Source organism: Sander lucioperca, chromosome 16, assembly GCF_008315115.2.
Source record: "Sander lucioperca isolate FBNREF2018 chromosome 16, SLUC_FBN_1.2, whole genome shotgun sequence".
Lineage (NCBI taxonomy): Eukaryota > Metazoa > Chordata > Actinopteri > Perciformes > Percidae > Sander > Sander lucioperca.
In genome coordinates this window covers 7,403,115-7,426,982 of record NC_050188.1, presented here as the reverse complement: position 1 = coordinate 7,426,982, position 23,868 = coordinate 7,403,115, and the positions used below count along the sequence as shown (strand labels likewise).

General features: G+C 41.2%; 1 protein-coding gene and 1 long non-coding RNA gene across 2 annotated transcripts; one reads left to right on the top strand and one right to left on the bottom strand.

The window, feature by feature from the left end:
- LOC116035710 lies at nt 1–21,514 on the top strand. The gene is made up of 3 exons (XR_004101435.1): nt 1–787; nt 5,311–5,320; nt 21,505–21,514. It is a non-coding gene; the product is annotated as an uncharacterized LOC116035710 (long non-coding RNA).
- LOC116035706 (tropomyosin alpha-3 chain-like) lies at nt 8,199–23,845 on the bottom strand. The gene is made up of 10 exons (XM_031278983.2): nt 23,607–23,845; nt 18,990–19,115; nt 16,770–16,903; nt 15,533–15,650; nt 15,177–15,247; nt 14,442–14,517; nt 13,569–13,631; nt 11,914–11,983; nt 11,030–11,108; nt 8,199–8,508 (listed from the first exon to the last, which is right to left on the bottom strand). Exons 1-10 carry the CDS (start codon nt 23,718–23,720, stop codon nt 8,505–8,507), a joined length of 855 nt encoding a protein of 284 aa, XP_031134843.1. The 5' UTR covers nt 23,721–23,845; the 3' UTR covers nt 8,199–8,504.
- Between the last annotated feature and the right edge of the window lie 23 nt (nt 23,846–23,868).

The following is a 23,868-nucleotide window of genomic DNA, read 5'->3' as shown; positions in this document are numbered from 1 at the left end:
AAGGGGGCAAGGGGGGCACAGGATCTCTGAAAAGCTTAATAACCCATATTGGGGTTGAAAGTAAAATACAGTGACCAAGGAACAAGGTTGTGATTTGATCAAACAGGCAGCGTGATTCAGGAAGAAGAGCAGCAGCGACAGTACCGTGTGCTTCTCCCTATGACCATGGCTGGCCGATCCTTCACATTTGCAGATGGTTCATGTGACAGAACAATTACTCCTGTTAAGGGTTTTGTGGTTTTGTAATTGTGGAACTGAATTCAGATTTGAAGTTTATAGCCAGGTGTTGAACGATGAATGAATAAAAACTAGCTGGGTTTTTCTAAAGCTGTGTCTGTCAGTTTTTGTAACATTCCATGGAACCACGAGAACAGATTTTAAGGTTATTGGCTGATGTGTAAACATGGCAGTCAATCAATCGACAAATCATCGAGCATGAGCAGAGAACAAGGTAGCCTGGTGTAGCGGGGACCCTTAAATGTAACTACCATTTTTTTTTCAACCTGGACCCTATTTTCCTATGTTTTTGTCTAAGTGACTGAACAATCTTTGACATCAGTCCAGTACCTTCACAAAAGTGCTTGTTTTGACGCTGACATGCTCAGATTAATATTCTAAGTGTCTGACGACATTATGGAAAGGATTACTAAGGAGGTCGACCTTTCTGTTAAAGAGTAAGATCTTTTAGTTAAACGTAAAAATAGCCGCGAAATTGCGTTCGCTAAACCCACCAGACTCCATGTAAATAAACAATAATTTTAGCATCGTGAAATACACTTAATTCAAAGTAACTAAGTAAAACTATGATAAGCCGTTTTGGGTCGTCTTTCCACTTTTCCAACAATCACAACTCTAGTTTTGGTTGAAATAAACAGAGTTTACCGATTTACATGTGAAAATATGTTGGCTAAAGACTTTAACACAACCTAACAGTTGTGAAAGTTGTGAGAGGATGTCTGAAAAATATTTCAATCAGGAGAGACTTCGTTGCAGATACGCAAGATTTTATTTGTAAGTTATATATGTAAAATATGAATTGTACATAGTCTTTGGCGATTAGACTCCATTGTATAAAATGTTTATGTTTTAAAGGGTTAGAAAAACCCAGACATATCCCCCGATGGAGTCTAGGCAGTGGTGGTGGCGGTGAAGGGGCACGAAGACGGGATCGAAAGAGTCGAAGGGAGCGGTCAGCCGGAGGAAGCTCGAGAGTGCCGTGGGTGAAGACGCCTGGAGGTGGAAGAGGAGGAGGAGGAGGGTTGCACTCTTGCCTGAAATGACAACTGACAGCCGCAGAGGAGAGAACAGATTTAAAACGTGGATGTTATGCTGTGATTGGCTTGTGAAATACATGGCTGATTCTGATTGGTCTGAAAAGTGACTCCCTTGAAAACAGCTGATCAGTTTAGGAGAGAAGTGATAAAGTTATTTTAAGTCTCCCTGAAAGAATTTACGCTGAGCTACATTAGAGGTGGTTTGATATTCATAAATAAAAACCTATTAAAATGATCATGTCTGAATATGCATTTTATAGACAATAGATCAGGGATATTAATTCTTTCAAACTAACAGCTGTAAAAGTTGTGAGAGGATGTCTGAGACATATTACAGGTGGTTTGATGTCAATATATTCATAAATTAAAAAACCTATTAAAATGATAACGTTTAAATATGCATTTTACAGACAATAGGTCACTGATGAGGATGCTTAGGGATTTGCTAAATACTTCAACACAAACTAACAACTGAAAGTTGAGAGAAGATGTCTGAGAAATATTGCAGGTGGTTTGATGTCAATATCTTCAGAAATGAAAAACCTATTAAAATTGCAATCTTGAAATGTGCAAAAACCATTATTTGCAGTATTTTTCTATTTGAAAAGTTTCTTTCTACTAACTCAAAGTGTGAAATGTTTAAGGGCTGCAACTTTCTATTATGGAAGTGGTTTGAGATTTTTATGTTGGGAAAACTAAAAAGTTATTAAAGATTAAAATGAGTGGCGTTGCAAACAGTCCCTAACTACCTCAATAGTGACGGGCGCTTTGGACAGACATTCAGTTCTTTTCACTCTAAACTGCATCATCATTTTATGGTGATTTGGAGTCAACTAAAACTGTGAAACGTCTGTCAATAAGCTCTCCAACATACCCTGAAACTGGGGGAAATCGAAGCATTGACACAGAGCTATTGAAGGCAACATCTGCGAAAACCAACGAATGTCAGACATTAAACTAACTTCACCCCGGTCGTTAACAAGGGGCAATTGGCAAGGAATCGCTTGTATTTTAATGCGATCGTGGACGTAATTCAGTTCCTTGTGTCACACCAGCAACTGCTCAGTGGGACGTTAGATGCTGTGGAGTCAAGAGAAGACGGAGAAAGTGGACTGTTTTTGTCAATGTTGGAGTAGGCTATACACTGAGGAAAAACCCAGCCTTAGCAAAAACATTCAGCACTATCCTGAAAAAGGCCACATAGCCTGCACATCACGACATTCAAAATGAAATGATAGGGCTTATAAGTTCAACAGTGACCAGTGAAATAGTAAAAAAAGTAGGAGACAGCTGGTACACCTTGAAAGTGTATGGGACCAAGGATCCAACAGGTTGTGAGAATGTGTCAATCGTGCTCTGTTATCTAGATAGCAATAATGCGACTCGCGAGAGACTGCTCGTAATTGCCAGTACGAAGCACTGTGATGCCTTAAAGTGCTCATATTATGCTTTTTGGCTTTTTCCCTTTCCTTTATTGTGTCCTTTATTATCTTTTTTGTGTCCTTTATTATGTTTTTTGTGCACTTTATAGGTTTACAAAGAGAAAAAGCCCAAAGTCCACCCCAAAGGGACTTACCATCTCCAACAGAAAACACTGTTCACAAACTGCTCCAAACAGCTCTGTTGTAGTCCAGCCTTTACTTCAGAGACAAACGTGGTCACTTTGTAACACATGTTATAATGCGCGCCTAGCTGCTAGGGTGGCACGCCCTCCTACTCTGCTTCTGACTGGCTAGTAGTCCTTACCTAGCTACTGTGCATGTGCGACTCCCAATAAAGATGGAACAGAAGTGAGATGTCTCACTCTGTAGCTAAAACAGAGAGCTCAATACACAAACCTATTCTGATATAACCTCTAAATACAAATATGAACCCGAAAATGAGCATAATATGAGCACTTTAAGTCTGACAAACCTGATCCTCTCTGAGCTGACAAAGGCAGGCTTAGCAACTGTCAGCGCTACGATGGTGCGAGTGTGATGTCGGGGAAAAGAGGAGGCGTCCAGCAAACACTGCAGGAGAAAGTGGAGTGAGAGGGGCCATATGTTCATTGCTTCAACCATCAGTTACATCTGGTGGTTATTGATGCCATGTCATCGGAGAACACTCTGCAGGCTTTTTTTTATGTGTGTGACATGCTTTACAGGTTCATGAAAAAGCCAACTGTGGCTGCAGTGTACACGGGAGAACGCCTGAAAAGGCTATTAGATCAAAGGTGGACCGGTCACCTTGGCACCGTGTCAGTGATCGTGAACACCTCTGAGGCTGGCATGCAGTTCCTTGCGGAGATTGACAGCAGCGGCATGCACGCCGAAGTTAGAGTTGCTGCAGGGCTTCCTAAAAGCAGTGCAAGAGCCCCACTTCAGGTTCACTGTGGTTATGGTCCACAAAATCCTCGCCCTTCTAGACCCTCCTAACAACGTGTTGCAGGATAGAAAAACGGACCTCTACACTGGAGCAAAAGTTGTAAAAAGTGCTTTGGATTGCGTGGAAAAGCTCAGGGGTGACTTGGAGTTTGAAGCCATTTGGGCAGACTGCACTTCCATAGTCGATAAATCAATTTATCGCACGATGCAAAAAATGAACTCAATAATTTTTCCGGTCGCGATAATTTCCATTTGCATGCTTGTTTGTTTTCCTTGTCTCTCTCTCTCTCTACCAAAGAGACTGGATGACCACTCTCGGTTCCTTAGTGTAATGAGGAGTGAACCCTCTTGTCAGTCGCATGGTCTTTGTGTGGGGAGGCGAGCTCCTGGCAGAGAGAGAGAGATGCTAGTTGAGAGTTGGAGCAGGGTTTCCCACAGCACTTTGCAGTTAAGGCGCCGTCCAAAAAAAAAAAGAAAGTATATGAGCGATATCCGCCGTGTTACTCGGCGGCCTGTTTTCTCCCTTTCATTCCAAACCATGCAGTTGACAACCTGCAGGTGGAGGCGGTGGAGACAGGCTCGGACATAAACGCCGCTGTGGACTTGTCAGTCTCGCAAGCAGTTTCAGGAAAGTGGTCGCATGTGTCCGACAATGCACAGAACATTAACTGGTACAAGCCTACAGCTGTCCGCGGACACGGAGTGCGGAAAGTGTGTCAGAGGCTCCCAGACGGTGAACTGAGACTCCGTTACCTGCTTGTCGGTCAATGGTTAATGATTGGTTATTTAATTTCATTGGGCTTTCTTTTGGAAGGCTGGCTGCCAAAAATCACCACTTGAGGCAGCCTGAGGTAAACGATAGCTATCAGTAAACAGAAGTGACGTGGTGGCTGGTGTTTAGTGTGTGCGCCACTGTTTGTGTGTGTGTGTGTGTGTGTGTGTGTGTGTGTGTGTGTGTGTGTGTGTGTGTGTGTGTGTGTGTGTGTGTGTGTGTCGGCCCGCGAAGCTCCGACCTGCAGACAGCAGAGGAGCAGAAGAAAGTAGCTGCACCTGCGCCAAAATTAAGACTGAAAAACAGAACTGTTTTGGTACTAACATATACTCGCCATGTGGCAGATATCCACATAGATATAGATAGATATAATGTAATAATTATATATTTATATATTATATATATATGTTTAATAAATAATTGTTAAATGTAGTACAGAGTCTGTAGTCTATCGCACAAACACTCGAGGAATGCTGCAAACATTTGACAGCCAGTAGGAATTACCTGGGAGAACATACGTGTCACAAATGGCAATTCCACAACTGTCCAACAGCGTGAAAGACGACATACTAAATGGGATCAAAGACATATTGTGGATATTTAAAATGTCTTCCAGTTCCAGTGTTAAATATTCTTTAGAAATAAAAGTGTATTGATCTTTGAAAAGGTGTACCTGCATTATTATGCCATTATCATTAGATGAAAGTGGTCTCAGAATGACAATATTATCGTTTATCACAATCATTTCTGGGACAATTTGTTATTGTGACAGGCCTACCTGGCGGCCCACCTGACGCATCAGAACCAGCAGCTCCTCCGCCAAATAAAAGAGTACGCCAAGTCCCTACACACCTGAAGCAGTACGTGGTGGAGAGCACTGCAGGCCAGCAGGACATAGGTGAGACAGAGTGCAAGCGGCTCTACTTCAGCACATTGAACAGCGTCATCAGGGAAATTAACAGAAGATTCAGTGAACGGAACAGCCGGCTGGTCGAGGCGCTCTGTGCCCTTGACCCAGACAATCCTCACTTCTTGGATGAGAAAAAGGTAAAACCACTGATTGAGCTCACGAAAACAACTGTAGTGGAATCGGAGTTTGTTGTAGCTCGACACTTTTTAAAGTCTGAAATGGCCCGCTCTACGAATGGGTGGACCTCTGCTGCCACCCTGCAGCGCTTTTCCAGGCCTCTTGCCACTATGCCAAACGTGCTAACCGCACTGAAACATGGAGTGGCTTTTTGTTCATCCTCTGCGACGTATAAGAGCACCTTTTCAACTCTCACCAATGTCTTCAGTCAGCATAGACAAAGCATGCTGCACCCGAGAAAGGCCTGCTTGATCCATCTGGCGTTTAAGGCGGACCTGGCTAAACAATTTCGGGGGAAAAGACTGGAAGGAGTGCTGATTTCGAAAGTTCAATAAGCAAACAAGGAGGCTGTAACTTTACTGAAATAAGGTAAGAAGTAATGCTGCTGTGTTATCTTCTAGGAAAATAAATTCTGGTATTGCGTGTTAAATTATTGGGCTAAGTTGCCAGTATAAATGTAGGCATTTTGTAAAGATGTAGTAATTAAGGCAGCGCTGTCCATGGTACTGAAACAGAGCGGAGACTGATGGATGTACCTGAACTCAACACTTTGGTTTATTATCTGCGTGCTTTTCGTTGTTGTGGATAAAACTTTCAGGCCTGGTCTAATAACAATTCCCCTCATTGTATCAATCCACAGACGAGATACTCAACAGAGAGGGAGAGAGAGAATGCCGCTGCAAGCTACACATTTTCCAATATGCCTGTTTGCAGATTTGGACATGTCTATGAGGCTTTATATAGCCTATTTGCACACCTTGTTTTGGACTTTTGTTAATAAATGTGTTTAATTTCATTGTATTCAATATTATGTATATATGTATTTTATTCCATCTTGTCAAGGAAGAGAGACGGGGAACAACCGAATTGTATAGGTGGGGGGTGGGGGTCAGATGGGGAGGTGATGTGCTCATGCTGTGAGTTGTATGATTTCTGTTTTGTTTGTGTGTTCTGTTTGTTTTAAATAAGAATAAAAATGTTAATCATAAAAAAAAACTTGTTGAAACATAGCCTTACGTTTGAACTATTAACCATTTTTGGGGATAATGCCTGGGTAAATTAGCCTATTAATTTTAGCCTACTCTTTGAAAAAGAAAATTGCCCCCTTAGTCATTTTGTCCTGGCGCCAGGCCTGGTTCATCACCATTATGTTCCAAACGCTACATATGCTGCTTACAGGCCTTGGCTACAGAAAATGCTGCCACTTCGTCCTAAAGACCATCGCACATTTGTCCTGCTTAATAGAGGAGGAGAGAGAAGGAGGGGACTAGGGGAGGAAAGAGAGGAGAAGAGAGAAGAGGAAAGAGAAGGAGGGGACGAGGGGAGGAAATAGAGGAGGAGAGAGAAGGAGGGGACGAGAGGAGGAAAGAGAGGAGAAAAGAGAGAAGAAGGGGACGAGGGGAGGTTATAGAGGAGGCGAGAAAAGCAATGGACAAGGGGAGATTATAGAGTAGGAGAGGGAAGGAGGGGACGAGGGGAGGAAAAAGTAGGAGAGAGAAAGAGAAGACGAGGGGAGGTTATAGAGGAGGAGAGAGAAAGAGGGGACGAGGGGAGTAAATAGAGGAGAGGGAAGGAGGGGACGAGGGGAGGAAATAGAGGAGGAGAGAGAAGGAGGGGACGAGGGGAGGAAAGAGAGGAGGAGAGAGAAAGAGGGGGACGAGGGGAGGAAATAGAGGAGGAGAGAAAAGCAGGGGACGAGGGGAGGTTATAGAGGAGGAGAGAGAAGGAGGGGACGAGGGGAGGAAAGAGAGGAGAAGAGAGGAGGAGAGAGAAGGAGGGGACGAGGGGAGGAAATAGAGGAGGAGAGGGAAGGAGGGGACGAGGGGAGGAAATAGAGGAGGAGAGAAAAGCAGGGGACGAGTGAAGCTTATAGAGGAGAAGAGAGAAGGAGAGGACGGGGGGAGGAAAGAGAGGAGGAGAGAGAAGGAGGGGGACAAAGGGAGGAAATAGAGGAGGAAAAAGGAGGTGACGAGAGGAGGAAAGAGAGAAGGAGGGGACCCCCCCCCCCCTCCAGGCTGCTGCTGTATTCCCCTGGAGCCCATACCTAGGTTAACTAGCGTTAGCAACAAACGTGACAGAATAAACAGCATTAGTTAAGGCTATATGACAACATTACTGTGAGTTACTGTTACACAACTTAATCTTCATTATCTGCTCTACCTACCACTGTCTTGTCTTGCTTTCTTTTCTCCTCCTTTTTATTCTTTTTTTCACCTAAATATGGATTACTTTTCATTTTCCTGTAACTTTCAATTCAGAATACTGGCTATCATCAAATATTCTCCATTCATGGACATCACTGACTTTGGCTCTCTATTTACATTTACCTGGTGGGAATGACATGGGGCGCCTACAGGGAGGTTTCCTACTGATATGTCATTGCAAAAAGCCATGTGTAGGTTTAAGCGGGAGGGGGGGTTGCGGTTGCTGTGATAGCAGCATTTTAAGACATTGCTATGGAGTAAAGTTTGTCAGCCCTCGGCGGCCCCCTAACGGCCTGGGGCCCCAAGCAGTTGCCTGGCATCTCTGCAAGTTTTCCAAGCACTCTGCAAGCTGGAGATCACCTCAGGCTCCCAACCATTTTTACTAACCCAAGTCCATTAAATGAACCCTTTATTTCAATTAGCAACCACTCCCCCCAAACACACACACACACACACACACACACACACACACACAAAAAGAGCCATGGACACAAATTCATGAAGTCAAGCTTTCTTCTCTCTTGTTGAACTCTGCTACAGAACAGAGTTGATACACAAGTACAATGAAGAGTGAAATCAGACAAACAACATCCGTAAACAGAGAACATACAATGAACAATTGCTATTAGAAGACAACTGAAAAGGAGCAGGTTCAGCAGATACGTTAAGAAAGGGCTAAAAACAAAGTACAAGAGGCACATTTCAACAGTTCACCAGTTGAGGAATGAGGATAGACGAAGCCAAGAGATGACGTTGAGCAGTGAAACCACAGCCTCACAGGGTGCTGGAGCTTCTGGATGTTTAACTGAAAATACAAAAAGCGAGAGAAGGTGGTCAAGTGTTTTTTTTTTAGCTAACCACGCCTCAGCAATGCAAAGCAACACAACATGTCAGCAGGGTTTTCTCCGATGATTATTGTTTGTCATGGCTGAGTTTTTCAGTCCTCGTCTGTCACCAAAACAGGGAGCTGTTTCACCAAGAGAGCAAAGGGTCGCAGCATCACCTTAACAAATGACTGTCGCTTGTAATACATTTGTGAGTACTGCTAAGCTCACATCAAGTCAAGTCAACTTTATTGTCAATTCTGCAATGTATTGTCGATTCCTCTGTATGTCTAGCACATATATGTGCTAGACATACACAGGAATCAACATTACATTTCCCTCTGACCCACGGTGCAATAAGGACAGGTAAAACAAGTATAATATAAAAAATAAGTAATATACAAACAAATGTCCATGCATGCCTCAAAAGTAATGAGAGAAAGGGTAAATGATCTTCTGTTGGCCCTAAATAGAGAATACAAGTTGGCAGATTACCTGATTACCGTTAAAAGTATTAGATTAAGAAAATTCCTGACGGTGTACAGACTTAGTGCACACAGTCTAGCTACAGAGACGGGTCACTTCAAAAACAGCTGGCTCCCAGAGGACAGACTCTGCTCTCACTGCCACAGCCAGGAGTATACTTCCCCCAAGTAACACACACACACACACACACACACACACACACACACCCTGAATTAAAACACACCACACACACAAAAACTATGATATTTCCTGGGAGAAAAACATGATTGTGTGATGATAGCAGCATAATTTATCACAGCCTGTGAGAATCTGAGGACACACACGCGTGCACGCATGTACGAGGTCTTAAACACATTTACACTTTTTATTATTATTCTTACTTGAATAGCTTTGTCTCATATTAATTTAATATTACCATTGGTATATTATTATTATTGTCTCTTTGGTTTTGATTTGATTGTCTGTATTGTTTTATTGAATTTGTCTTTGTATTAATTTGGCAGGATGCTATGGCAATATAGTTTTTGTTACATTCATGTCAATAAAGCTAATTGAATTGAGTTATAGTACAGGTTTAGTAACACAGTGAGAGATGCTAAGAGATTGTACCCTGAGAGACTCCAACAACAGTTCTCAGCTGATGACTCTCCCTGTTTGGGAGGGCCTTAGACAGACTATAAACCAATCGGTTTCCCACTCCATCGACGACCTGCGCCTGGCAAACTACCTCAACAACTTCTACTGTCGTTTTGAAAAACAATGCAGTCCTGATACTATCACAGGGGCCAGAGAGTGTTCATCACTGTTCAAAAAACTTTAAAGGGTAGAAAAAAAGATAAAGACTCAACCCAGCCAAGTGGGAGCCGACAATATCTAAGGATGCTTGAGAGCTCCAAAAAGAAACTTCTCGTCTGTTCATCAGAACCATCAACGAAAACAAGATATTTTACATGTGATAGTGCTGTGTTACTACCAGTGACGTTTTCCTATTCACTATTCAACAACTCAATTCAACTTAATAGGGTCTGAGTTTAAAATTATACTTTAATGTTGTGGTTGTATAGCCTAGAAATCTAGACGCACTAGCGGCAGCAAATGTAATTTGCAGCCAGGGTTCTCTAGCAACTCTCCATTGGCTTGCGAGCTGGAAAAACCAAACTCTAGTCAGGCCAATCACATCGTGTATAGAGTTGGTGGGCGGGCTTAACATAATGACGGCAGAGTTGTGACGGTTCCGTGTGATTTCCCTGCTACTTGCAAACAAAGAAGATGGCTGCTGCTGCTGGCGAACAGCGGTCTTTCGAATCGGCTTTGGCCGCGACTCTGGAAGCCTTGGAGTTAAGCACTGAAGTCATTCTTAAAAAAGGAAGATGTGTTCGGAGTTTTGCCGACCGGATACGGCAAAAGTTGAATCTATCAACTAGCATTGCTCTGGTTGGTTGTAGCGCTATCCTATTGCGTGCAGAGGGAATTTGAAAGACAACTGTTTATCCCGCCCCTCAGATTGAGCCCTGCCAATGGGGAGTTCCCAGACCCAACATCTTGATGTGGGTCTGGCTTGTCAGGCTAGTGGTGGTATGCAATAAATGAACATTAACAATTGAACTGCTGTACTCCAAATATCCTGTCAGTGGCAGATGATGTCCTTTTTTAGCTGAATGAAGGCTTCTGGACACACTGAAACACTTCTGTTGCTGCATAAGGACAGATCACTGACAAATATCATAGGTGGATTTCGTGGCTCAAATTAAACAGGATCTAAACATTATTAGGCTCTATGTGCAGTGACGTATAACAAGTTAGGGTTAGCCCGTCTTACTCCAGACTGGACTGGGAAACACTCAGAGAGTCTTTTACTTACATGATGATACATTTCATTCAAGTGTTCATAGAATGCAAAAAAAGTGTTTGCACTCCAATTAGATGCTCAACCTTCAAAAATACAGATCAGTTCAAAAGTAGAAAATGTAGTCAATGTAAAGGCAGGCTCTGTAAATGACACGTATCAGTACTTACATAGAGGTCATGTCGTTGAGGGCGTGGTCCAGTTCCTCACTGATGGCTTTGTACTTGAGTTTCTGTGCATAGAGCTCATCTGTATGTCCACACAGAACAAGACAAATTTAAGAGAGGCTGACATTAGCATTGTGGAATATGTGATAATACAGATATTTAGTGACCAGAGAAATATAAACACATGGACATTTTTGACAATTCAATAGAACAGAGACTTGGTTAGAAGCGGGGATAATCTATTCGACATGTGTCCAGAATGTCAGGTAGATTCTATACAACTCATCGAAAACAACTACAGCTCCAAACTATTACAATCCAAACACTAATTAGATATAGAGTGAAGTTATTACATTTCTGGATGCACCTCAACTTCTGCTTTCTATATGAGTCAAAGTCAAGGAAGTTCACTTCCATTATCATTTATTAACCTGACCAGGATCCAGCTATTTTCTTCTCATCACTTATTGCACTCTCAACCAATCTGAAACCAATCTTACTGTCTCAACAGATTCGTTGGTTTAGTTCTGTTTATGTATTTCTACTACCAGTTTAGCTGACAACAAAATGATACATTTCCACCATGTTCCCTGATCTTATAATAAAATATATTTAAACCTTTGACAAAAACCACAATACATTTTTTATTAATATCTCAAGGTCAATAATAAAACAGGCAAGGAAACAACCAAGCTCTGCAGCCTCCAGCAGGACCAACCTACTTCCTGTCTAAGCTGTGTGACGCTCAGAGCAGACTGCTCCAGACGTTTCCATGGCTCCCATCACCACATCGTCATGCTCGCATCACAAACCTCTTGTTCTTATGTATTGTAAAGTCTACTAAATGGGTGCATTTAGTCTTGGGTAAAAGTGAAATCATTGTGTACCTTCCAGATCATCGATCGTCTTCTCCAGCTTGGCCACAGATCTCTCAGCAAACTCAGCTCGGGTCTCAGCCTGAGATGACAAAGCACAAGTCACCGTCCGACCAGATAACATCTGAGGTCAACAAACTGAACGTACACGTCTCACACATCTTACTAAAATCTGTAGGGTGGATTTACATTATAATATGTATATTTATGTGTACAGGTTGAGGGTTTATGATATCATCAGATGTCCTCCCCCAGAAAACGACAGTATAACTCGATTGTGCAAGCAGCTCATATCGACTCATATTTACGTTTGCTGTTAGGCGGCGACCTCTCATGGCTGTAGTAATTATCGTGAATGCAAACGAGGAAGTGAAGTGACAAAGTAAAAGAATGTTGGGGGGGTGGATGGGTCAAACAAACACAGGACTCCCTCAGGAGACGGAGGTTTTGTGTCCCGTTCAACCCGTTCTCACTCCGAACACGTAAAATACGGACGTTTGGACAGTGGCTGTCAGATCTGAAGCAACGAAAAAAGCGCACTTCAGCGTGTTTGTATAATGTACCGGGGAGAGCAGCAGCTACACGGGGTTTAGCGAGTAGTATGTAAGGCTGAAATTCCACGTAGCGAGGTTGGTTGGGGCGGTGGATGGGTCAAACACAGGACTTTCACCCAGGAGACCGGGGTTCGTGTCCCGGCACGTTTCCTAAAGTCGCTTTCTTCTTAAACCGTAAACATAAGCCCACCGATGACCTTTTCCTAAACCCAACCATTCTGTTCTTCCCGCGTGTCATGGAAACGTAAGCCCACCCACGACCTTTTCCTTAACATAAGTGTGTCAAAAGGGACGCCAATAGTCCCGACCAAGCGCGTTTAGATAAATCGCGTTATGTTTGTAAGTTTTATTTGATTAGGACAATGCACATTAATCAACATTTCTGTAAATGCGCCAGTGTTAGCCAGTCGGCTAATTTTCAACTGTAGTCCTAATTACCTAGCATGCATGTCTTTATGGTGGGAAGAAACCGGAGCACCCGGAGGAAACCCACGCAAACACGGGGAGAACATGCAAACTCCACACAGAAAGGCCCGGAACGACCTGGATTCGAACCCAGAACCTTCTTGCTGTGAGGTGGCTGCTTTAGGCACGGTGGTAGCGTTATATAACGCTAAAGGAGACTTTTAGCGTCAATAACAACGACAAAGCGTCCGTATTTTATGAGATGGGAGTGAGAATCTGTTGGTCTCGTTTGACGGTCCCTTCTTTACATTTACTGAGTTTTACAGACCGACGTCTGTGACGCAGTTACGCCCTCATTTAAGGAGATTTTTACGTGACTTATTTTAAGTCAATCCCTGATCATTTCCGATCCCTACCTATTAAACTATTTAACCCCTAACTATTATTATTAAAAAAGATATTTTTGTTGTCTAAACTTAACCAGTTCCATTTCACAACTACGTGTTTAAAACGGCAGCCCTTACCTTAAATGGAATGGTCACATGATTAAACTGCCACAGTGGTCACATGTTATGGTCCCATGTTTAAAACGGCCATTTTGCGACAGTTAAAAGAACGTTCATAGATAGTGATTTGGGAGTCATTGGAAATGGACCTCTCCTGTTGTTTAGCTATGAGGATGTGTTGATAGCATTCCTTGTTGCTCACCTCTTTCAGCTTGTCAGTCAGGATCTTGATCTCTTCCTCATACTTGTCCTCCTTTTGTGAGTACTGCGTTGAGAAATAACAGAATTCAGGTGCTGATCTTTGTTTAAGCAATTTGGCATGTGACTTCACATTGACTTCTTAAAGTGCTCATATTATGCTCATTTTCAGGTTCATAATTGTATTTAGAGGTTATATCAGAATAGGTTTACATGGTTTAATTTAAAAAAAAACACTATATTTTTGTTGTACTGCACATTGCTGCAGCTCCTCTTTTCACCCTGTGTGTTGAGCTCTCTGTTTTAGCTACAGAGTGAGACATCTCACTTCTGTTCCATCTTTGTTGGGAGTCGCACATGTGCAGTAGCTAGGTAAGGACTACTAGCCAGTCAGAAGCAGAGTATGAGGGCGTGCCACGCTAGCAGCTAGGTGAGCATTATAACGTGTGTTACAAAGTGACCACGTTTGTCTCTGAAGTAAAGGCTGGACTACAATAGAGCTGTTTGGAGCAGTTTGTGAACAGTGTTTTCTGTTGGAGATGGTAAGTCCCTTTGGGGTGGACTTTGGGCTTTTTCACTTTGTAAACCTATAACGTGCACAAAAAAAGATATATAACACAATAAAGGTAAGGGGAAAAGCCAAAAAGCATAATATGAGCACTTTAACATAAAAAAGGTATGGAAAAAAGAGATAGGGCATTAGTGCTGACACAGTCCCCACTTGGTGTAAAACTACCTTCACACAGGTTGTAACCTGTTAGCCCGTTGGGATCTTCCAAAGTTAGAGTCTTAGTACTACATTTGTGTGGATTTGCAGGAGGACAAATCGAGCCAAACCAAAGCTAACCCTGCTGTGCCATGCTGTGCCTGGCCCTACCTTCTCCGCCTGGGCCTCCAGAGACTTGAGGTTGTTGGTGACGTTCTTCAGTTCCTCCTCCAGTTCTGCGCATTTTCTGGGAAATAAGAAGAGAAACAGGAGATAGTAAGGACATCCGATTAGTTTGGAGAAAACTGTGATCATTGGAGAGAGTTGCAAATTGTAAAAACAGTGTTCAGGTCCTTCACTTCAGTAAAAGTAGTAATACCAAGTAGTAATACCACAATGAAATACTCCAATGCATGTAAGAAGAATGGGCTGTGGTAGCGGCAGCCTACAGAGCAGCTCCTTCCCATCCTCCATACTTCAATAAAGGGACTGCGACCTGCATTTGGTGGTGCTACGCTGTGTTGTAGAATGGCAAACCTTAAAAGTTCTGCTTTCAAAATGTATTAAAATAGAAGTACAGAAGCAAAATGAACTGAATGTTGAAATTACAAATGCCCATTGTGTAGAATGGCCCATCAGTGTGTTATTATATTACTGAATCATCATTTTTATTAATGCTTTTTAGCAGCATTTAAAATGTCTGGCTGTGTGGAATCTAAAATCAGCCAATGGTAGTAGAAATATGCAAAACAGAGACATAGTGCTTTGTAAAATGAATCAGTGTTTTGTGACAGCTTGTAATGTTTCTGGACTATGACTGATGAGAGCGAGGAAGGCCAACCCTAACTGATCAGCTCATGACCTCATGACACACAGCCAATCAAATCAGAGGAGAAGAGAACTTACGCTTCGGCCAGCTCGGCCCTCTCCTCTGTACGTTCCAGCTCTGCTTCTACAATCACCAGTTTACGAGCCACCTACACACGAAATGATACATAAAATTATTCATCCATATGATATATCCATATGAATATTAGATGGCTTAGATTAAAACATGATCAACTCCTTGATAGTCACCACAAAAAGAGATATTTATTATGTGGACTATCAGTTTGAGTGCTGATCATTCATTCATGGTGCCTGTTAGTGTGAAGCCAGAATGCCGGCTATATGGCTGTATTATTTTCCATACAGCCCTAGTATCATAATCATACATACAGTAAACAGCTGCTCCAGGGGGTAACCAGAAACAGGAAACTCACCTCCTCGTACTTGCGGTCAGCCTCCTCTGCGATGTGTTTGGCCTCCTTCAGCTGGATCTCCTGAAGCTCCATCTTCTCTTCATCCTTTAGAGCCCGGTTCTCTATCACCTTCATACCTCTGCACACACACAGATATAACAAATATTTGTTTAATTTTAAGTCTTTTCTTTTATTCTTAATTTATTCTTTAGAAATATTATCTAATGCTAAGAAACCACATAACAAAAGCCTGCTTTTTTTTTAATTGATCTATTAGTAGTTTTTTTTATTTCAGCTTTCATTTTCTGATTAAATAAATTATGTATTTCAATAGCTATCTTTAGGAAAAGGCTTCCTAACCGGTAAGAAAAGAAATAGTTATCTGACAGGTATCAGCAGATGAAAAATGAAATAATGGGTGAATAATGTTGGCACCTGATGTTGATGGAGTTGTAGTATTACTCTACTGAGGAAAATGTATATTACCGGAAGTCCAGGTTTTATAAAACTTCATTCATTCATTTTTAAAATGTTATGTCTTTTAAGCTTTTTGGGTCTACAGCTGTAGCCATCTTTTTCTGTTACCATGGTCACAGGTGTCACATGTCCCTCAGCTCTGCAGTAATCTAATCTACTGACATGGTTTTACCAGTGGCAGGAAGAGTTTGTCCTGTTGCCTTTAGTTGTGTCCAGGCAGCTCCACTCACCAAGTCTGAACTTGCATATGACAGACTGTGATTGGCCCCCTGTGCTTAAATCACTGAACCTGATCAACAGCATATTTACTATCACTCAATGCACTCAGTGCACAAGCACTAAAAAAGGGAATTTTTCATGATATGTCCCTTTTAAGGAGCTCTACATGTTTCTAGGATAGCATTTCCCTCCCTAACCTGTGGAAGAGGTTAGATTAATGGGCTTGGATGTAAATGGACTGTATTTATATAGGGCTTTTCCAGTCTTAACGACTAGTCAAATCGCTTTAACATAGTACAGAAACTATTTACCATTCACACACATTCATACACTGTGGCCGAGGCTACCATTCAAGGTACCACCTGCTCATCAGATAAACATTCACACACATTCACACACCGATGGTGTTCGGGGTTCAGTGTCCTGCCTAAGGACACTTCGATATGGGACTGCAGGGCCAGGGATCGAACCACCAACCATCCGATTTGTCCTTTAAGCGTACTATGCCAACATGGCTTTTACGGTTCATATCTCTCTGATTCCAGTGACAGCAGGAGATCACCTCTCGCTCTCATCAGCAGCCTTCTCAGCCTCCTCCAGCTTCTGCAGAGCCGTCGCCAGTCTCTCCTGAGCTCGGTCCAACTCCTCCTCCACCAGCTGGATCCGTCTGTTCAGAGAAGCCACTTCTGCCTCAGCCTGAGCACAGAAAAACATGGTTGAGACACACCGGCTGCACAGGTCTGAGCTGCTTACAGGGAAGTAGCTTTTCCTTGGTTCTTTTTTCAAATTCCAATTCTAAATCAATTACACATTTATTCTGAAACCAATTTGAAAGAAAACGTGTTTTGTCAGATAGTGTAGACACGCTGGAGCTTATGGAAAACAAGTTCCTTGCTGAAGACCAGCAGATGGGAATATTAGCGTTCCATCATGGTACTCCATCTGTGACAAATTGTGTGTTGGCCCAGACGTGTTAACTCTTGCTGCGATGTTAACATTCAGCCTGCACAGACAAATACCTATGTAAATAATGTACATGGCAAGGAGAAAAGTGGTAGGAGAACAAGTGCTATACCATATATCTATGTGCTATACCAATTTTGCATTTAGGACTCAAGGTATTTTAATACATAGTATTTTTATAGTTTATTGTTGAGTAATAATGCTGTACTGTCAGGTTGTTACTAGATAAAAAATCTAGGTAACAACACAGATATTCACCTTAACGCACAAACTGTTGATTTATTTAAAATCATGACATGCAGTACTTTAGGCTAAATAAAAGAGAAGAATAGTAAAATGGCCAGTGGATACAGGCTTATTGTTATTCTGCTGTACAGTTCTCTGTATGGTTTTTTTAAATGATGATATGCTAAATATAAAAAATGCTTGCTAAAACTGTAATTTAAAGGTTAGAGAAAATTAAAAGAGCTCCTAAATCCTCTGTTGTTCTTGTCTATCGATGTCCTGTTGTCTACAAAGTTAGACTTGCTGTTCTCTCTTCGGACATCAAACCATGTAAGAAGTAATGCGTGGAAGCTTTTGGATTCTACACATAGTTGGAAAATCATGGGTAAAGGTGAGGCAACTGCCTTACATCACGGTTCCCATGGTAACGGCTTTGAAGTCACTTGTTAGTGGGGCACTGGGAATGAACGGAACAAGGTCAAAACTACAATGAAATTTAGGATTATTTTATACGAGTTGTTTAAATAAATTCCCATGATATGTTAAAATGTACATATACTGTATATGTTCATTTTTATTTGTTTGCTTTTGATCTTTTGAAAAAGGGAACGTCTCTGTGATAATATGGGATGGATGAGATGTGAGTGCTGATTTTAGTTGATAAACTAGAATTGGGAGCTTGCTAGTTCTGCTGCCCTTACACTGGTATATTTGCCAGGCATTCTTTAAAGGAAGAACAATGGCCTTGCTGACAGCTGTACTTTCTATATGTAGACTCATTTCTCTCAAACTGAAAGGAGGCAGAAGATTACAGCCTGGAATGTTTTCTTTCCTCTTTAATGATTGTAGATTAGCATGGTTGGTGGTCATGTTATTATATATATATATATATATATATATATATATATATATATATATATATATATATATATATATGTATGTATGAACACAATTAAAAAGTATTATTTGTGGTTGTAATCTGACAAAAATGTACTTATTGAAATGCATTAAGTAGCAAACATTTTATATAAATCATTGACTCCAAAAGGAAAGAGACTAAATCCATACTGTGACCCAGGAGGAATGGATTAAGTACCTAAAATGGACTCTGACCATTGTTAAGCCTGCAGTCAAGGCTGAGCGGCTGACATCATTGCCAAAATAGGGCTCTGAATCCCCCCCGACAGCTGTGAGGAGTCCATGCAGAGCATGATGGGAATGGAATGTAAGGGAGAAGCCTGCTTTATACAGGCAGCATCACAGCTTTAATCAGAGCCTCAGGCCAGTATGAGACGGTACTGAGTCTGTGATATTTACAGGTTTACTTTGTGCAGTGACAGTTCCTCTACATAATCAGGTAGAAATAATAAATACAAATAGACAAGGTATTTAACTAACCTTTAACCTAAAGAACTAACTAATTAACTTAAAGCGGCAACTCCACTCTAACACTTGTACATCTAGGCCTAGGTTCTGGTGCAGAGGAGTATGTTTCTATTCTCTGGAATAACTGATCGAGCATAGACAATATCATGTCACAAAGTGAATTAATCACAAAGTTTGCATATTGCACTTTTGGAATTGTATTACTCACATCAGCAGCCTTCTTGTCGGCCACCTCAAGCTTCTCCTGAGCATCCTTCAGGGCCTCAGAGTATTTATCAAGCTCATCCTCTGTCCCTTTCAGCTTCTTTTGCATTTGCAGAATTTCATCTTCATGCTGATGGAGTGGAATATTAAACACAGAGTCAGCAGGTTTGCAATATCACGTTCAAAAATGTAATCATCACATGCTTAATACATTACATTGTTGGTAAAACCCTGGATTATAATATGTAATATGTATTCCTGTTAAAGTTCAGGCTCAAAACAATACTTACATGCCAATATGTACATTGAAACACCTTTTGTTTGCTGTAATCAGTCCTTCATACTGGTCATTAAAAGATCCCTTCCTGACATGCTTCTAATGGGAAACCCACACATCCTGTGCAAAGAGTAAATTAAATACCAAAATGACTGTAACTTTGGAAGCTATCCAATCAATATGACTAACTCCAAGTGCAAAACGTTTAGGTTCCTGTGTGTTTGTGTAGCCTGTCCTCTTTGCAGGTCTCCATGGTGGAGAGGAGGCAGTGAGGATCAGGTTCTAGCTGTTAGGTCAAACCTGGAAAACTCTTGACAACTTCCTGGATCTATTTTCTTCAAACATGTTTACATTGCATGTATAATGTTTGTCCTAATGAATGCCTATATATATTTTATTATTATTTTATTATCTATTGGTAGTAATGTTTTTCCTTGTCTGAAGCGAGGGTCTAAGGACATTGGTGTCGTGTGCTGTACAGACTCTACAGGCAAATTTGTGATTTGTGATATTGGGCTATATAAATAAAACTGACTTGACCTTACTGAAGCCTCATAATAACTTCAGATAAACTACAATTTTAATCTGTTGGATTTTTTCTTCCAACATTGAAAGCATATTAGGAAGATGTCTCAGACTGTCCTCACCCAGAAAATTACCATATAGGTCCATTGTGCAAGTATCTTATAACGACCCATAATTACGTAAACCCTTTTGGGCGTCGCCCTCTAGTGGCCGTAGTAATTAGCAAATGAGGAGACCAGGGTTCATGTCTGCGTGAAAGCAAAAGTCAATTGGGACTTTATAAAATGAACCCACACTGTAACAGACGTAAGTCCCTGACTTGGATATGTTCTGGCTGTAGTTAGGTCCTTGTCTCAATTTAAGCTGGCCCATGATCTTATATATATCCTATATATTGATAAAACCTGTTCACAGACAACATGTAAGGCGAGAAGCTTCAAACTAGTTCATATCGGCATATGTCGTCAAGGCCTGTCGGATTTTCTGTTTCACGAAGCCACAAACATTGTTGAAAGCAGCCCGTTCAAATCCAACATTAGCATGGTGTGTTAACACCACATATTGTAAAAAATAATGGACGTAGCAGCAGTGATGTCACCCATTGGTTTGTGGACTGCTGTTTTGAAGCATTGAGTTTTTTTTAAACCAGACGCGACAGGTGTTTTTAACGAGAGGGTGGAGCTGGTGGTATGACGCAGCTAAGCCAGTAGCGTCTATGGTTGGCGCTGTACTAAGCTAAATGCTAACGAGGAAAAGTTGCTGATTTTCAACCCTTCAAGTGATCAGGTGGAGTTTTACTGGCCGGTAAACACTGACCTCCGGGTAGTGGAGCCATTCATCTGCATATACGGCAGTACAGAAAATCTGCAGACTTTTCCTTAAGTTACCAGCTTGCGCTAGCTAGCTAGCTGGGTGACAAGGTGCTGCCAAATGCTGAACAAGACCTTTGATGAAAGGGGGCATGGATAAAGCATAGGGGGCAGGGCAAACCAGCACCACATAAAAGGAACTCCCTGCTGAGTGCAATGATGTATTTTCTATTAATGGTCTATTTGAATGTCCACAGTGTCATGGTTAGCATTGCCAAGCCTCTGTGAGTTATCCTCTATTTTAAAATAAACGGGACCATCATTTACTAAATGAATATTATGCTGTAGTGAAGACTTGAAACTAGCGATTGAGATCATAAACTCATTATGAAAATGTTTACTGAGGTAATAAATCAAGTAAGAAGTAGGCTCATTTTCTCATAGACTTCTATAGAAACAGTCTTCTTTTTGGAGCCAGTGGAGTCACCTGGAAGTTAAAGAGAATGCAGTTTTGAAGAGATTCAGCTTTGGCTTCACTTTTAGGGGAATTTGACCCTAATCTCTGGAAAAGCACTTCATGTGAAGCATACTGATGCCCATAGGCTGCATAGACATTTTCACCAAGATTACCTTTTAATGATGCTATAATTATGTAACAATCTTACTCTTTGCACTTTAACATTTATAGGTCATATTAACATAGACATGTAATATAGTATATGTTGTAGTATAACAGTATAAGATATTCAAATAATAGAGTATAATGTAAAAAATGATACAATGGAGAAAGAGAGTTCACCAGACGCTGGCTGTTAGTTGGGCAAAGACATCTTTCATGAGTTTGATTTGAACAAAATAGAAGTCATCACAGCTTATATTAACTTCTGTTCCCAACAACGCAAAACAAGACCTACATTACCAAGATTGTCTAGGGTTGTATCAAACGAGGCTTGCTTTGAGGAATTAAGGACCAAATGCAACTCAAGATCAGCACAAAGGGAGCAGAACCACAAACTCAACACAGCTAAAAGACAAAACAGGCAATGGAAACTGGAAAGGACTTATTTGCAAAGAAATACGAAGAAACTGTGGGCCACTATGAAATCTATTAGAAATATGACTCCCACTAGGAAACCACAGTACACAGCAGATGGCAACGCTATGCCAAATTATTTGACAACTTTTATGGTGGGTTTGATTTACAGGATTTATTTTTGGAACCTGACAGTGTCATTGACACCAAAACAATTAATGATTGTGTTCCAAGGATAGAAATGAGTCCCAAGACTATTTAAAAGAACAAACACCAATAAGGCAACGGGCCCTGGTGATGTCTCAGCTTTCCTTTTGAAGACATGTGCAGAGAAACTAACACCAGACTGGGTCTCAAAGGTCTGTTGATTCACATATAGTTCCATCTCTCTAAGGATTATAGCCCTGACCTACATTGTAATAAAGTGTCTGGAATAGATAATGGTGTCAGAGCTGAAGTCAAACATAACTGTACAGCTAGATTCTTATCAATTTGCATATACAGTAAAGACAATCATGTCACTGATGATGCAATACTAACCATAATACACTTTACTTTGCAACACTGGAAAACCCCAAGACACTGGCTTTAGTTAGGAGGGTAAAAAGTTTGTACAGTGGTGTGATGGCTATCATCTCATGGTGAACACTAAGAACACAGAAGAAATTCTTTTTGATCTGGGGGATCATTCTCCACTATTGGTCCATAATGCATGTATTACCCTAATCTTGTCTACTTATAATTATATCATTCAAATAAACTGCATTCTCCATTACGTTTCGTGGGGAACGTATTTTCCCATTGTGTTTGGAATGTGATTAGATCACCTACAGATGTGTTCTGGGTCACTCTGGGATTAGATCTCTGCCAGATGTAAAAGTGATAGCAAGACCACATCAAAAATAATGCGCCCAGCAAGTTGAAAGGCCTCTTCCCGCTCTCTCAATCTACCTGGTGTGAGCTACAATTAATAGCAGTAGTTAGCTTGTCTTCCTCGCATAAAGTGATTTAATGATGAGATAACATGACATTATGATGCTTTTCTTTACGGGGCACAACAGGGTAAGTAAGGATCAGATAATCATGAAGTTTAGCCTTGTGAGATTTACTCAACATCAACTCAGTATGATGTATCAGTTTACTTGAGGCTTCACAAAAGAGTAACTAATGATTAAGTAATCGTTATTAGCTCAGAGGCTGATTCAGAAATAATCAGGGCCAACTCATGAAGAAAGTGGTCAATATGTCTATTCACAGACATTTTTATTTTTTATAATTGGGTGCTCCGATTCTATCAGCCAGTTAAATACTAGACACTCATTTCTCCTACAGTATTATACATTGTGGAACAGATATATATATATATATATATATATATATATATATATATATATATATATATATACTAAAAAATAGTAAATAACTTTGCATTCAAGGCTGTTGGGTTCCAGCCGCACCAGACTGCTACCTGACCTGAAGCTAACAACATTCCAGGTTTCGGGCCATTTTGTTTTGTGAAGCATTGGGCTCAGGTGGTTCAGGTTGGGCAGTGGGAAGATTAAAAGCAGCAGAGCAAAGCAAAAAAAAATAACTCCACGTCTCTTGGATTCAGTCAGGTCGGGTCTTAAAGATGCAGACAGGCCGGGTTCGGGTCTCAGCTTTAGGCCTGAGTAGAACTCTGCCTCTTAGACTGATCAGATTATCATCATCCAAAGCCATAATGGGAAATAGTTTGAAGATACTATCCAGAGATGATAGATACTACCTCAGATTTATTTCAGTCAGAAACAAATGAAATTGTGATTATTAGGCTTTTGTAACCCCTAATAACTTCATGAGAAACTTCTCAGTCACTTAACGGAGTGACAGATATCCTTATGGCTAGAAATCCTCATCTGCCTCAGAGAACTTTAACACTGAGTCACACCTGTTTAATGAGACTATTTATATGTGATTTGATCTGTGTTCATAACCCACCTGCTTGCTTCTGTCTTCAGCTGCTTTCTTGTCTGCTTCAGCTTGTTCGGCCTGGTCCAGTGCATTCTCCTTGTCCAACTTCAGCATAAGCATCTTCTTTTTGATGGCCTCCATTTTGGCTTATGTTTAAGTGTAGAGATGGGAAGACAAACTGTTGCAGGACCGATGACCTGAGAGCCTGGTGGAGACACTAAACTCTGACAAAGATAGAGGGAGACCATTTATACGAGGAAGGAGGAGACACTCCCACTACTAAGCCCCT